Source organism: Agrilus planipennis, unplaced genomic scaffold (genome assembly GCF_000699045.2).
Source record: "Agrilus planipennis isolate EAB-ADULT unplaced genomic scaffold, Apla_2.0 scaffold71, whole genome shotgun sequence".
Classification (NCBI taxonomy): Eukaryota; Metazoa; Arthropoda; class Insecta; order Coleoptera; family Buprestidae; genus Agrilus; species Agrilus planipennis.
Genome location: NW_020439007.1, coordinates 661,664 through 674,437, shown reverse-complemented (window position 1 = coordinate 674,437; position 12,774 = coordinate 661,664). Strand labels below are relative to the sequence as shown.

Genomic DNA, 12,774 nt, shown 5'->3' with positions numbered 1-12,774 from the left:
AAACTCTTATCACCTAAATTAATTTCGTTCAAAGCGTCCCCATAATTAATCAATTTACCTGCATAGTCCTGTTTATTACATTGGCTGTATCTTCAGCTTTTGTTTGAATATATTCAGAAACCAAATTAATGAACTGCTTCATATTGTAGTATTTTGTATCATTTGGATTTACTTCTATTGAACTTGATTTTTCCATTTTGCTTGAAAAATACGAAATAAATATTTTATTAAATATTTAAAATGATTTAATACCTTAGTTAATAAAGAAAACCTCATACAAAAACACTAAAATTAACCTCATTCACTCAACCGTTAGGATTGTTAGAATAATTCAAATTTCATTGTAAACACTGGTAAATAATGTTTGACAACATAGAGAAAAAGTAGTCCCCGTAATTAGGTAGTTTCTGCGCAATAGTTACCGTAAAACGCTACTTGTATTAATTAGTTTTAGTTAAAAAATTGACTCCCTTGTATCTTTTTGGAAATTTTAACGAATATTTTTGAAAGATATCTTACCATTTGTGACGTCTTACTATAGAATATGAAGACATTGTTTCTTATCTAAAATACGTTTCTGTTTATTAAATGTCCGTGTGTTTGGCAAATTATGAAAGGTTTTCTTCGTATTTTGTTTTTCTCTTTTGAAAATTGTATTTTCACTAAAAATTTTCACAATTCTTCAATATAAAAAGGAATGACGTTGATTAGAACGATTAACTGACAAACTTGATTGCATACTTAGACACTTGACAAATAAAAAATAAATTTATAAGCACAACAAAAAAGTGACTTGTAACAACACCTTTCCATTGTATTAGATAAAACTGATACAATTTCAAAACAAGAACGTGTTGTTATAAAAGGTATAATAAGATCTAAATCTAGATAGTACAGCGACGCTGGGCACCTTAGCCACATCCACAGTTCAACGTGAAAAAAATAGTCTATGATATTTTTTAATTGTGTACTAGTATCTATAGTAATTTTATTGTTTATTTATAACATAACCCATTTAAAGCAAGCTGAATAATGGTACAGCATGATTTTTTATGCAAATAAATTTTAATTCAATAGTAAAGTTTAAGTTCCAATTATTATTAAGTAATATAAGTTAAAAAAAAAGGTTAATTCTACATTTATTATTGTATGATCATCAATCTCACATTTATCATACTACTGTAGGGGTTTATGTGCCCTCTTTCTTGCAAGGTGTGATAAAAATACAATGCAAGTCTTTTTACTTTTTAAAAATAATCGGTGCAGTGATGGTCTAAAAATATAGTGTTGATATAATAAACAATAATGTTGGTTTTAACGTAAAGTGTAAAATAAATAGACCGGAATTCAACTTCCTTCAACAAATAGATCGGAATGAGTGTTTTCAGAAATTGGAAACGGTAAATATTTTAGTTTTACTATTACTGTGATAAGGCAGTTGTTTTTGTTTTGTAATGGTAAACAACTGGAATCATCACATAATATGAGATAAAAGTTTCATGTTTATTCGTTGTCTATCACAGCTATAAATCCGATTTATATTTTACTTGTTAATATGTGTGTAAGCCGTACTGAACGTAAAAAACAATTGTCTTGTATTATGGTGCGTTTAAAATTCCATATAAAATACCTAAACAGTCAACTTAATTAAAGTGTGTATAATAGGTAAATTGAAATCTGAAAATGTAACAAATTGTTTTATCAAGGCCGTAAAAAAATTGAATTTGTTGCCAAAATTGATGTCTTGTTAAAAATTGTTCCCCAGAAAAATAATCACATTGCAAGGCTAAAATCGTTAGTTAACTACTAATTTGTTTTTCTCTTTTTTATTTTGTGTAGGCGATAATAATTTAACGTTAACTGGACCTATGAAAATTTGAAAAACCAGCAGTAAAGAACAGTGCGAGGTTGACTCTTATCAATAAACATTACGCCACTCTTTTGTTTCCTTAATTTTAAAGCGGAATGTAATGTAACAAGAAAATGTACCTACACTAATAAGTTTTTTGCCACAGTTAATCATTTTTTGAAGTCGATTTAAAAGTGTTCTTAACAACTTTTTTGAAATGATTTTTTCAGTGAGTCTGAAGAGGTATTTATCTAAATAATTAATGTATAATAAGTACATCACATCGCATTTATTAATATATGTTGTATTAATATTTATTGTCTTTGACGAATGCCTAAAAATAACCAACTTAGGTACTTTTATTTTATTATGGAGGGTACCAAATTACAGTCAGTATTTAAATTCATTTTTTGATTGTGAATTATAATTCGTCGAATTTTCTTGAATTTTTATTGCAACGCGCAAATTACATTTTTGTAAAGATAAAGATGTGTCCTCAATGACCTATCGGCAGGAAGAATTTGATTCACTCTACTAAAAACATTTATGTATAAATAAAATCAGCTAATCAGCACAGGGTTAATCACTAATCAGTAATCATATTGCACATTATATTTATTAGAGTTTTTGTTAAATGTACAGAAACTTCCAATGAGATAATTAGTAAATAAATCTTGAAACTCGTACATAATTAAGTGTTGTTGACAAATTATGTGCCTTAACAAAAAGATACAATTATAAATAGAATTCATTGATTAGATTGATCGTAGCTGTACAGCCAGTTGTCTTATTGATTTAAATTGGGTTTATGAGTAAGTAATTGATTGCATTATACTAATAACTAGTAATAACATCACCTAAACGGAATTAAATGGTTAAAAATTGAAACTGCAGGTACAGCATTGTTTTATTGATTTAAATTGTATTATAAGCAATTGATTGTATCGTATGAACAAGAATATTCACATTCACCCTGTATATAATTTATCGTGAATTCGTGATACGAAGGTATATTGCTTTATTAGTCGTGGATAAGTAATAACTTTGCCGTTTTTTTTTATAGTTATTCAGTAAAACGCTGTTTTGCATAGGCTTTGCCTTGTAAAAACCATAACATAAGCCAATACATGTCACTGATAACAAAATAACATTTTTTTTTGTGGTCGGGAGTATAAATTAAATCACACATTGGACTTGTAAAAGTTCCTACCTAATAAGTGCATTTTAGAATGAAGGTGATGCATACCAGAGTAAAAAGGTACAAACATAGTACATACATATTTATAGATATTTGCAATTTTAATTTGCTTTGAGTATTGTAATCAAACCTTAGGGAGAGCCGTTGACCGATAAATTTAAACTTTAGGAAATCTAATTTGAGGCGCCTATTGTACACATATACAGGGCGTTATAGAGTGACTTGTTTTAATTAGTAAAATCAATGCAGTTATTGGAGAAATCGGACTATTTACATGCAAACACGACTTTTGATGAAAATTATTAAAAAAGGTAAATGGGTAATATATTTAAAAATATCTTAATTTGTGTAAAAGATATACAGGATGACCAATAACATAAGTTTGCAGAAAATTTTACAAAATAATGAAGTCTTCAAATGAAATACTATTTAGACTCTTATTTTCAATNTTTCATCATTTTCTAAATTGATTTTAATTGGTTCTGATAATGTTGAGTCGCGTACTTTTTTAATAAAAACCAATAAGGGATAAATACGATAATCTTCATTAAAATATACAGAGTGTTTTCTTTGATGATACATACCTTATAAATTTTTTAGGTACGTAAAACACAACACACGAAACTGTGATGAAAGTGTTAACTTATAGAAGAAGTTACGGGAGTGAACTTCGTAATTATAAGGTGTCCGAAAGAACGCCCGAGGAAAGAGTATAAGTAAAAAAACTAAATAACTTTAGATTGTCTACTAGTCTGTTCTCTTAATTTTTTAAAGTTAGTTTTAGTTCCTGCAACAACGTTATCTATGTAGCAGCAAGAATGCGAACAAGAAATCAACGGTTCGACAGTTAAGAAAATTTCCTCATGAAAATTAAGGATTTCAATAATGTTGTTGTATTTTACTTAAAAAACAAAACGTTCTGATCTAATAAATGACACCATAAACTACTTCACGTTTTTTTGTTCTTCTTTTTCAGATACCATAGTCGCGATGACAATCCTCCACACCACCTACCACCCCTTATGCAGCCGCCACCAACACAACAACCGCCCTCTTCCCACTTACCTCACATAAGACAATACGACGATATCGCACCCCCAGGAGTCGAACAACCCCCTATACCCGGCTTAGAAAGCACCCCTAAGTATGAAGAACGATATAGTACTCCCTATGAGACTGATCGTCCTGTAGAAAAGTATGACAATTATGATCGTGTAAGAGAAGAAAAAGTTAGAGATGAAAGGAAAAGAGACGACAGGGGAAATTATAGAGATGAGAGGGTAAAAGAAAGGGACGAGAGAACTAAAGAAAGAGACGAAAAAGTAAAAGAGCGGGAAGAAAAAATTAAAGAAGAAAAACTGAAAGACGAAAAAGTTAAAGATGAAGAGTATTCGGAAGTAAGGGGTGTTAGGAGAAGTAGGCACAGTCGTACCCCAGAAAAGTCACACGACAGTAACAGTAAATCTTCAAAACCTCGTTCTCCAGAAAAATATAAGCGTAGAAAGTGGGATGAATCTTCCGAGGGCAGAGAGAAACGTAGCACTCACGAAAAAGATAAAAGCCGAAGGAGAGACACCTCAGACGATAAGAAGAGTAGAGACAAAAAGAAGAGAAAGGAAAAGAAAGAATCAGAAAAGAAAAAACGTAAGGATAAAAAAGAAAGAAAAGAGCATGATAAAGAAAAGACGAGAAAAATGGAAGAACACGATTCAGAACAGGAGAAGGTATCGAAAGAAGATTACCCTGAGCCTAAAGATAAAGAACCACAGCGTAGTAAGGAAATTGATGAAAAAGTTTTACCTGAAACCGAACTTGTCGAAAATAGAGAGGAATCTCCAGAAACAACTGTTTCCAATGAATCTGGAAAGCAAAAGTCGAAAGAAACGTCGGAAATTAAGGAAGAGAAAATGAAAAGTGACTTGTACGGAGATTTACTGAGTGAAGACGTAGACAACACTGTCATACAAACATACGGAAAACTCGCTAAAAATGACGATGATGAACAACAGTCGCCCATTAAGCCTAAAATAGTTTCACCAGAAAAAGAAGAAGTAATAATTCCATCGATTGAACAAAAAGAAATATTCATCGAAGAACCTAAAGATTTAGACGACTCGGAAAGAGACATACTAGAAATTCACACGAATGAATCTGATCTGAAACCGGATCTCGAACTGAAAAACGAAGTCCTAGCTCCGATTCCTGAAAAATCAAAATGGGAAGTGGAAGAAGACTCCGTCGTAATCTTTAGCGAATCCTCAAATATTGATACTAAGGCAGAAAAATCGGATAAGTCGGCCAAAGTAACCAATGAGGTCCTTAAAAGGGCCGAAAACGCTATTTTTGCTAAAGCCATTAATGCCATTCGACCTATCGAGATTAAAAAGATAAGTTTAGACAGAGCAAAACTCTATTCAGGAGAAAGGGACGGTAAAGAAAGAAAAGTGGAAGAGTATAAAGACACCGATGGTCGTAACATACAAGTTACCATCCCAGTAAATTACGAATCGGATATTCATCCACCATCTACAGAAACGAAACCTGTTATTACAAGCAAACCTCGACTGTCAGTTAAAGAACGCCTTGGAGTTAAAGTAGACGATTTGGATAACATTATCCAAGTAGAACGTAACAGATCCAGAAGTTTGTCACCATTCAGCAGACGTGCAAACTATGCCGATAGAAATCTAGGACATGGAGAGCGTAGAGTACAATTGGATGAAAGGCGTAGAAGAGGAGAAAGCAGTAGAGAACACCAAAGAAGTAGTAGATATGATAGGAAGGATCCTAGGAGAGACCGTAACTATCACAGAACCGAAAGATCGTCCAAAAGAGACAGAGACATCAGTAGAGACAGGAGCGGCCACGTAAGACGAGACAGAAAAGATTCCAGAACCCCATCTAAAAAGATATCACACGAGCGCGCAAAATCCAAACATAAGAGAGAGTCTTCAAGCTCTAGCTCGACTAGCGATAAGAAGACTACTGAAAAAAAGAAAAAGGATAAGAAAAAAGAGAAAAAACGTGAAAAGTCCAAGAAACACCACAAAGAAGAAGATAGCAAAGATAACGTTAATACTGGCGAAAAAGAGAAGAAAGAAGAGATTAAAGAAACTACAAAAACGTCAGCAGAACGGCGTAAGTCAATGATAGACGAAGCACACTTCGAACCCGATTATGACTTGGAGACTGAGTCTGAAAAAGAAGAAAAGCCGAAAGAAGAAACGAAAAAACGAAGCAATTCCAAGACACCAGATTCTTTAGCGTCCAAAAAAAGGAAACTGGATAAACGAAGAGATTCAAGTTCCGACAGTTCGTCTAGTTCAAGTTCCGAAGAAGAAAAAAAGCGGAAGAAGCACAAAAAACGAAAAAAAAAGAAAACAAAGAAAGAAAGCAGTTCCAGTTCAAGTTCTGAAAGTGAATCCGAATCTAGTGCAGATGAGAAAGATCGAAAGAAAAAGAAGCACAAGAAAAAACAGAAAAAGAAAAAAAAATCAAAGAAATGAGTTTGTGATTTAATAAATTATTTTTTTGATGGACTTTAATAATGAACATCTATGTTTTTCTTTTTGTAAAAGTAATATTCAGCTAGTGCTTAAAAAGCATTTAGTAATTGTAATACATAATGGTGTACATAGGTACCGTAATTAAAAATAAAAAACCAGATACATAACGCTTAAGATCGTGATTTTTCCTACGTGGTAGAGAAGACTTATTCTGGACCTCTGCCTCACACTAGTACACTATGGAAAGGTATCATATTTATTAACAGCCCATTTCGTTTCAATATTTATAACATATTACAAACAACATTTTGCTAATCATTGTATCTTTTTCCCCTCGTTATAGTTTGGATACTTATTTCGAAAAAGTAACAAATCATCCACATAAACAGATAAGACCGATATTCATCAGCAAAAAAGCGTTTCTCATTTGTTTATCCCAAGGTTATTAAGAATGGATCTTCATAGACAAATTCAGTCTAACACAGACGCTCTGGTGGACAACGTGTGTTGTAATAGGTCCCAGAAAACGTGCCCAAGAACTTGTTTACATACAAAGAGAAATACTAAATATTTTGGGATGAATAGGACAACAAATGGTGAGTTTTAACATTAAATTTTTGCATCCATTTACGTTAATACAAACTAGACGAGGTGAAATACTTACAAGGTAAAGTAGGAAAAGTTATCCGTGATAGTAGACATCTAACGCTGCCTTTAAGGATAATTAATTTCTAAGTGCATTTTTTCGTTAGGATGGCTTGTTTCGAACAAGCACATTTCTTTTTTCATTCCCATTGTAAATTTTCGTTCACACATCAAAAGAAATTATCTTAAATTTTAAAACTTTTCTATTTTTAAAGTTTTTCCTATTAGAAAGTATCTTTAATTATAGAGAACTTGTTGCTCATTAAAAGTGTTGATAGCTGTTGTAGTATTTTGTATAATAAAACTCCACAGTCCAAGTCTCTTAAGTCTATATTTTAATGAATATAGAGACTTAAATGTTTCTAAATTTTAAGACAACTTTAATTGAAATTTTACACATATTTAATTCTCTAGAGTTCAAACCCCTCAAACTATACAATCTCGCTATGTGATCACTGGAATATAAAACCTGTTTGACACTTTTGAGGAACAACAAATTTTGTATTCAATGAGCCTTCAAGCATTGTAAAGCATGAAATGTAGCTGAAGGTTAAAAAGAATTAAAGATCACTAGACTTGCTTTTTAAACCAAAACATTATAAAAACAAAGAAAATTCTTAAAGTTGACTTTAAGAGCGAAATATTTGTATTTCCTAAAAAAAAGACGTAAAGATGTAAAGTAATATAATACCCGTACTTCCTTGAAACAAGACATTTTCTAAAATAACTTTTGAAATCGTTTATAAGTGAATAAATTTCAAATACTAGTAAGAAACCAAATTTTAAATCACTTTGCTGGTCGATAAAATAATCGATTTATTATAATTTGAAATGAAACGCCTGAATTGCAGTCTTGATGTATACAGGTTTATTATAAAATTCCTATGATAAAAATAGCAAATATATATGTATATCACAACTCTTCATTTCTTCGACTGGGAATGTGTTAATTTCGTTATCGTATCTATTAATTGCCTACAATTTGTTAATTCTTTCGTTTTCTCGGAAAGTTCAGATGCTTTCTCCGCCAGTTCTGCTTCTGCAAGTTGCAGACGCTTCTCTAACTGCGACGCTTGCTAAAAAACGAAATATTTTCATTATTTAAAGAATTAAAACTGTATAATATAACTCACCATTTTTAAACTATCATACGTGATTGTTAATCGTTGAGTAAGTTCCTCTTTTTTCTCCACCAATTTCTCTTTTCTTACAAGATTCTCTTCTAATTTGGCTATTACTCTCCTTAAATCCGTTATCTGTTCTTCGGCGACAGTTCTTCCTTCCTCTGCGGAATGAAGACGTCTTAAAGCGTCTTCCAACTCTGTAGTTTTCTCTGCTAATAATCTCTCTTTTGCTGCTAGTTGGCTTGACGCTACTTTGCACCGCCCCTTTTCTGCTTCTAATCTACAAAAGAAAAAAGTTTGCACTAGAGCCACTGAACAGTATTTTGAAGTAAAATTTATCATTAAATATTTTCTAAAAAATTATTGTACTATATTGAGTTTACAATTTTTTAAATATGTAACTTAATTCCTTGCAATTAATTAATCTGGCTCACCTATTACTTAAGTCGGAATTGCTTTTTTGGATCTCATCCCTAGCTTTCGTGACTTCTTCGTGACACTGTTGCACGTGAAAAAGCAGCTGGTGCAACCTATTTAACTCGGCGGTTAGTTGCGCAGCTCTGTGTTGTAAATGGGTACTTCTCTGAGACGCTGCTTCCATACTTACGATTGACGCCCTTTCGACGTGTCGCATAGACGCCAATTTGTACTCAAATAGTTCCATAACGTCCGAAGTCGATACGTTTATCATGTTATTTTGTGACACGGCTGTCTGAAAGCAAAAGACCAATTTAAAAATATTATAATTTATATAATAAAAAGTCCCAATGAAACTTTATTTAAAGCAGAACATTTTGTCGTACTAATTTTGATTTTTTATAAATTGAATTTATATTTCGAATTTATACTACTATCGTTGCCATAAACTCCAAAATCCTCATCATTTCCAAAAAGTATTTGCACTTACATTTAATTTATTAATAACTTCGTCAAGTCTTTCAAGCTGTGAAACAGACATGACGGGGAAGCACCAAGTGCTGTCGTTGAAACCATTCCCAGGAACAGTTCTGTGATCATCGGTTCCAATCAATGACTGCATTTCAGTCATTGCATTCGCTATAGACTCAGGTGAAATGCATTTATTCGAAGTTAATTCTAAAACTGTGGCTTTTGTGTCTTTGCATCCATTGTATAGGGCTTGAGCCAGGACCATATGGATTTGTCTAAAATAAATACGAAAAATAAAGAATATTCTTACAAATTAGCAAACTGAATTTGCAACGTAGCAGCATATACTATTTTTGATTTGCTCACCTGTGCTTTAATAATTCATCCCGCATATCTACACAAGCTGGATTAATTTTAGCCAGTTCAACAATTAAAGCTACAGCATTAACATAAAGACCGATGGCTTCGGGCGACATGGTACTGGCGTCAGTAGCTCTTTCCCTAGGCGATTTAAGCCCAAGCAGTGGCAAAAATATCTTTTCTAAATATTCATTTTCAATTGCATTCACGATCCGACTCTGAGAATTAGGGCAAAGCACCAAAACCTTTAGCAGTTGCATCAAAGCGTTTAAACGTTTATTACGTTCTATACTGGCGGAGAAATCATCTTCGCTGACGTTTAACACGAACGTGAATATGGGCAGACCGACCATAAGCTGCTCTGAAATCGTGCTGTCATAAGCCGAATTTACGGCGACTGTTCGTAAAACTGCAAGAGCCTGCGAACAAACAGCTTCGACCTGAAGCCATTTAAGGGCGAGAGCGACCATCCGAGAATGAAGCAATTCGATTTTGGGTATTTTCATTTCGATAACTGCGTGAAAAAACTCGAGGAGAAGCGCCATACACTCGGGCTCCTGTTGAACTATGTTTTCACTGGGATGGTCGTCGTTTGTTAAGTTACCTTCGATAGTCTAAAAAGAGAAAATAAATTTTTACAACATATATGAAAAACTTAGAACTTTTGATCAAAGTTGAAGACGCGCATATACAGCCAATCTTAACCTTCTGGGAGGAGCCATATAGACTCATACTTTCAATGTATTTGTTAGACAAATTCCAATGTTCTTTATAAACCTAACGAGCCCCTCCTACCCTTATATACGCGCCTCCTGAAATTAAGACTGTAACATACTTACAATCATTAATTTTTCAGTTTCAATCGCGAAATTTTCATATGATAAAATTACGTCCATGTGATTCCCCTGTTGTGAAACGTCTAAGAAAAATTCGACAACGTGCCTTAAAAGAATCGGATCTCGGGCTTTATATGCTTCCGTTAGAGATTTAAATGTGACTTCCATTAACTTCAAAAAAGCTGCTTTTGGCACTTGTCCATTCATATATTCCAAAATGATTAAAAGCTTGCACACATGTACTTCTATTTTTACGCCCTGTTAAAATCAGAAAGTATATATATACTTTAACAAATTAAATTCATAAAGTGTAATTACACCTAAATAATGAGGCATTTGTTTACCTGTAGTGGAACACACATTCTCACAAATTTCTTTATATCTACACACCTTGAAAGTGTGTAAATAGCAGGAAGGTTTTTATAACACAAATTAACTAAAATTCCAAGCGACAAAGTGATGATTTCTTCATCTTGTCCTTCAACCCATTTTGTCAATGTGGCCATAAGATGTGATAGATGTGGAATTTGCCAGGATATTTTTATTCCACATGTTAATTCCTAAAATAATACCTATACACTAAAATATATTAATTAATAAGCATGTACACTTACTTGCATTAGTGCCAAAAGTCTAATTTTCTTTTCGGTTGTAAGATGATCACCAACTAATCTTGATAGTAGTGGTAAAAATTGATAGGTATGAATTAGAGCATGTCTGGAAGCAGGATTTTTGCATGCTAAACTTAAAACATTCACAGAACACCATGCTAGTGGAGAACGCGGTTCTACGTTTGATAATAATTCGTAAAGACTCACGTAAAATTCGGATGCAATGCTAGTATGAGGATCAAATATACTTAAATCAACTGAAACACTCAGCAGCTAAAGGAAATCAAATTAATTTCGTTCAAAGCGTCCCCATAATTAATCAATTTACCTGCATAGTCCTGTTTATTACATTGGCTGTATCTTCAGCTTTTGTTTGAATATATTCAGAAACCAAATTAATGAACTGCTTCATATTGTAGTATTTTGTATCATTTGGATTTACTTCTATTGAACTTGATTTTTCCATTTTGCTTGAAAAATACGAAATAAATATTTTATTAAATATTTAAAATGATTTAATACCTTAGTTAATAAAGAAAACCTCATACAAAAACACTAAAATTAACCTCATTCACTCAACCGTTAGGATTGTTAGAATAATTCAAATTTCATTGTAAACACTGGTAAATAATGTTTGACAACATAGAGAAAAAGTAGTCCCCGTAATTAGGTAGTTTCTGCGCAATAGTTACCGTAAAACGCTACTTGTATTAATTAGTTTTAGTTAAAAAATTGACTCCCTTGTATCTTTTTGGAAATTTTAACGAATATTTTTGAAAGATATCTTACCATTTGTGACGTCTTACTATAGAATATGAAGACATTGTTTCTTATCTAAAATACGTTTCTGTTTATTAAATGTCCGTGTGTTTGGCAAATTATGAAAGGTTTTCTTCGTATTTTGTTTTTCTCTTTTGAAAATTGTATTTTCACTAAAAATTTTCACAATTCTTCAATATAAAAAGGAATGACGTTGATTAGAACGATTAACTGACAAACTTGATTGCATACTTAGACACTTGACAAATAAAAAATAAATTTATAAGCACAACAAAAAAGTGACTTGTAACAACACCTTTCCATTGTATTAGATAAAACTGATACAATTTCAAAACAAGAACGTGTTGTTATAAAAGGTATAATAAGATCTAAATCTAGATAGTACAGCGACGCTGGGCACCTTAGCCACATCCACAGTTCAACGTGAAAAAAACAGTCTATGATATTTTTTAATTGTGTACTAGTATCTATAGTAATTTTATTGTTTATTTATAACATAACCCATTTAAAGCAAGCTGAATAATGGTACAGCATGATTTTTTATGCAAATAAATTTTAATTCAATAGTAAAGTTTAAGTTCCAATTATTATTAAGTAATATAAGTTAAAAAAAAAGGTTAATTCTACATTTATTATTGTATGATCATCAATCTCACATTTATCATACTACTGTAGGGGTTTATGTGCCCTCTTTCTTGCAAGGTGTGATAAAAATACAATGCAAGTCTTTTTACTTTTTAAAAATAATCGGTGCAGTGATGGTCTAAAAATATAGTGTTGATATAATAAACAATAATGTTGGTTTTAACGTAAAGTGTAAAATAAATAGACCGGAATTCAACTTCCTTCAACAAATAGATCGGAATGAGTGTTTTCAGAAATTGGAAACGGTAAATATTTTAGTTTTACTATTACTGTGATAAGGCAGTTGTTTTTGTTTTGTAATGGTAAACAACTGGAATCATCACATAATATGA

At 32.1% G+C, this 12,774-nt stretch overlaps 3 protein-coding genes across 10 annotated transcripts in view; 2 read left to right on the top strand and 1 right to left on the bottom strand.

The window, feature by feature from the left end:
* The window catches only part of LOC108732563 (E3 ubiquitin-protein ligase RBBP6), a 21,068-nt gene extending 13,931 nt beyond the window's left edge, over nucleotides 1-7,137 (top strand). The window contains exon 15 of the mRNA XM_025976104.1: nucleotides 4,024-7,137. Within this exon, the coding sequence (XP_025831889.1) occupies nucleotides 4,024-6,553 (2,530 nt within the window). The 3' untranslated portion in view covers nucleotides 6,554-7,137. The remainder of the gene's footprint in view (nucleotides 1-4,023) is intronic.
* The window catches only part of LOC108732611 (glycoprotein-N-acetylgalactosamine 3-beta-galactosyltransferase 1-like), an 18,979-nt gene continuing 7,737 nt past the window's right edge, over nucleotides 1,533-12,774 (top strand). For 2 of the 7 annotated variants that reach the window (XM_025976106.1, XM_025976107.1), the window contains exon 1: nucleotides 2,696-3,107. In XM_025976106.1, coding sequence (XP_025831891.1) covers nucleotides 3,079-3,107 — 29 coding nt within the window. In that variant the 5' untranslated portion in view covers nucleotides 2,696-3,078. The other 5 variants (XM_025976110.1, XM_018463504.2, XM_018463505.1 and 2 more) reach the window with 5 other exon arrangements.
* On the bottom strand, nucleotides 8,044-12,079 carry LOC108732610. 2 transcript variants are annotated; one of them, XM_025976105.1, is made up of 10 exons: nucleotides 11,807-12,079; nucleotides 11,346-11,487; nucleotides 11,021-11,290; nucleotides 10,751-10,966; nucleotides 10,410-10,664; nucleotides 9,577-10,184; nucleotides 9,230-9,485; nucleotides 8,757-9,034; nucleotides 8,332-8,602; nucleotides 8,044-8,274 (listed from the first exon to the last, which is right to left on the bottom strand). In XM_025976105.1, the coding sequence occupies exons 1-10, from the start codon at nucleotides 11,839-11,841 to the stop codon at nucleotides 8,122-8,124; spliced, it is 2,484 nt and encodes an 827-aa protein (XP_025831890.1). In that variant the 5' UTR covers nucleotides 11,842-12,079; the 3' UTR covers nucleotides 8,044-8,121. The 2 variants fall into 2 exon arrangements, with proteins under 2 accessions (XP_025831890.1, XP_018319002.1); XM_018463500.2 differs by lacking the exon at nucleotides 11,807-12,079 and adding an exon at nucleotides 11,540-11,674.

Excerpts from the sequence above, each read along its gene's own strand:
- LOC108732610 (XM_025976105.1), bottom strand. The coding sequence starts at position 11,841 with ATGTCTTCATATTCTATAGTAAGACGTCACAAATG. Across the intron at positions 11,291-11,345 it reads TAATAAACAGGACTATGCAG|CTGCTGAGTGTTTCAGTTGA; the intron begins GTAAATTGATTA and ends GATTTCCTTTAG. Across the intron at positions 9,486-9,576 it reads GATGAATTATTAAAGCACAG|ACAAATCCATATGGTCCTGG; the intron begins GTGAGCAAATCA and ends TATTTATTTTAG.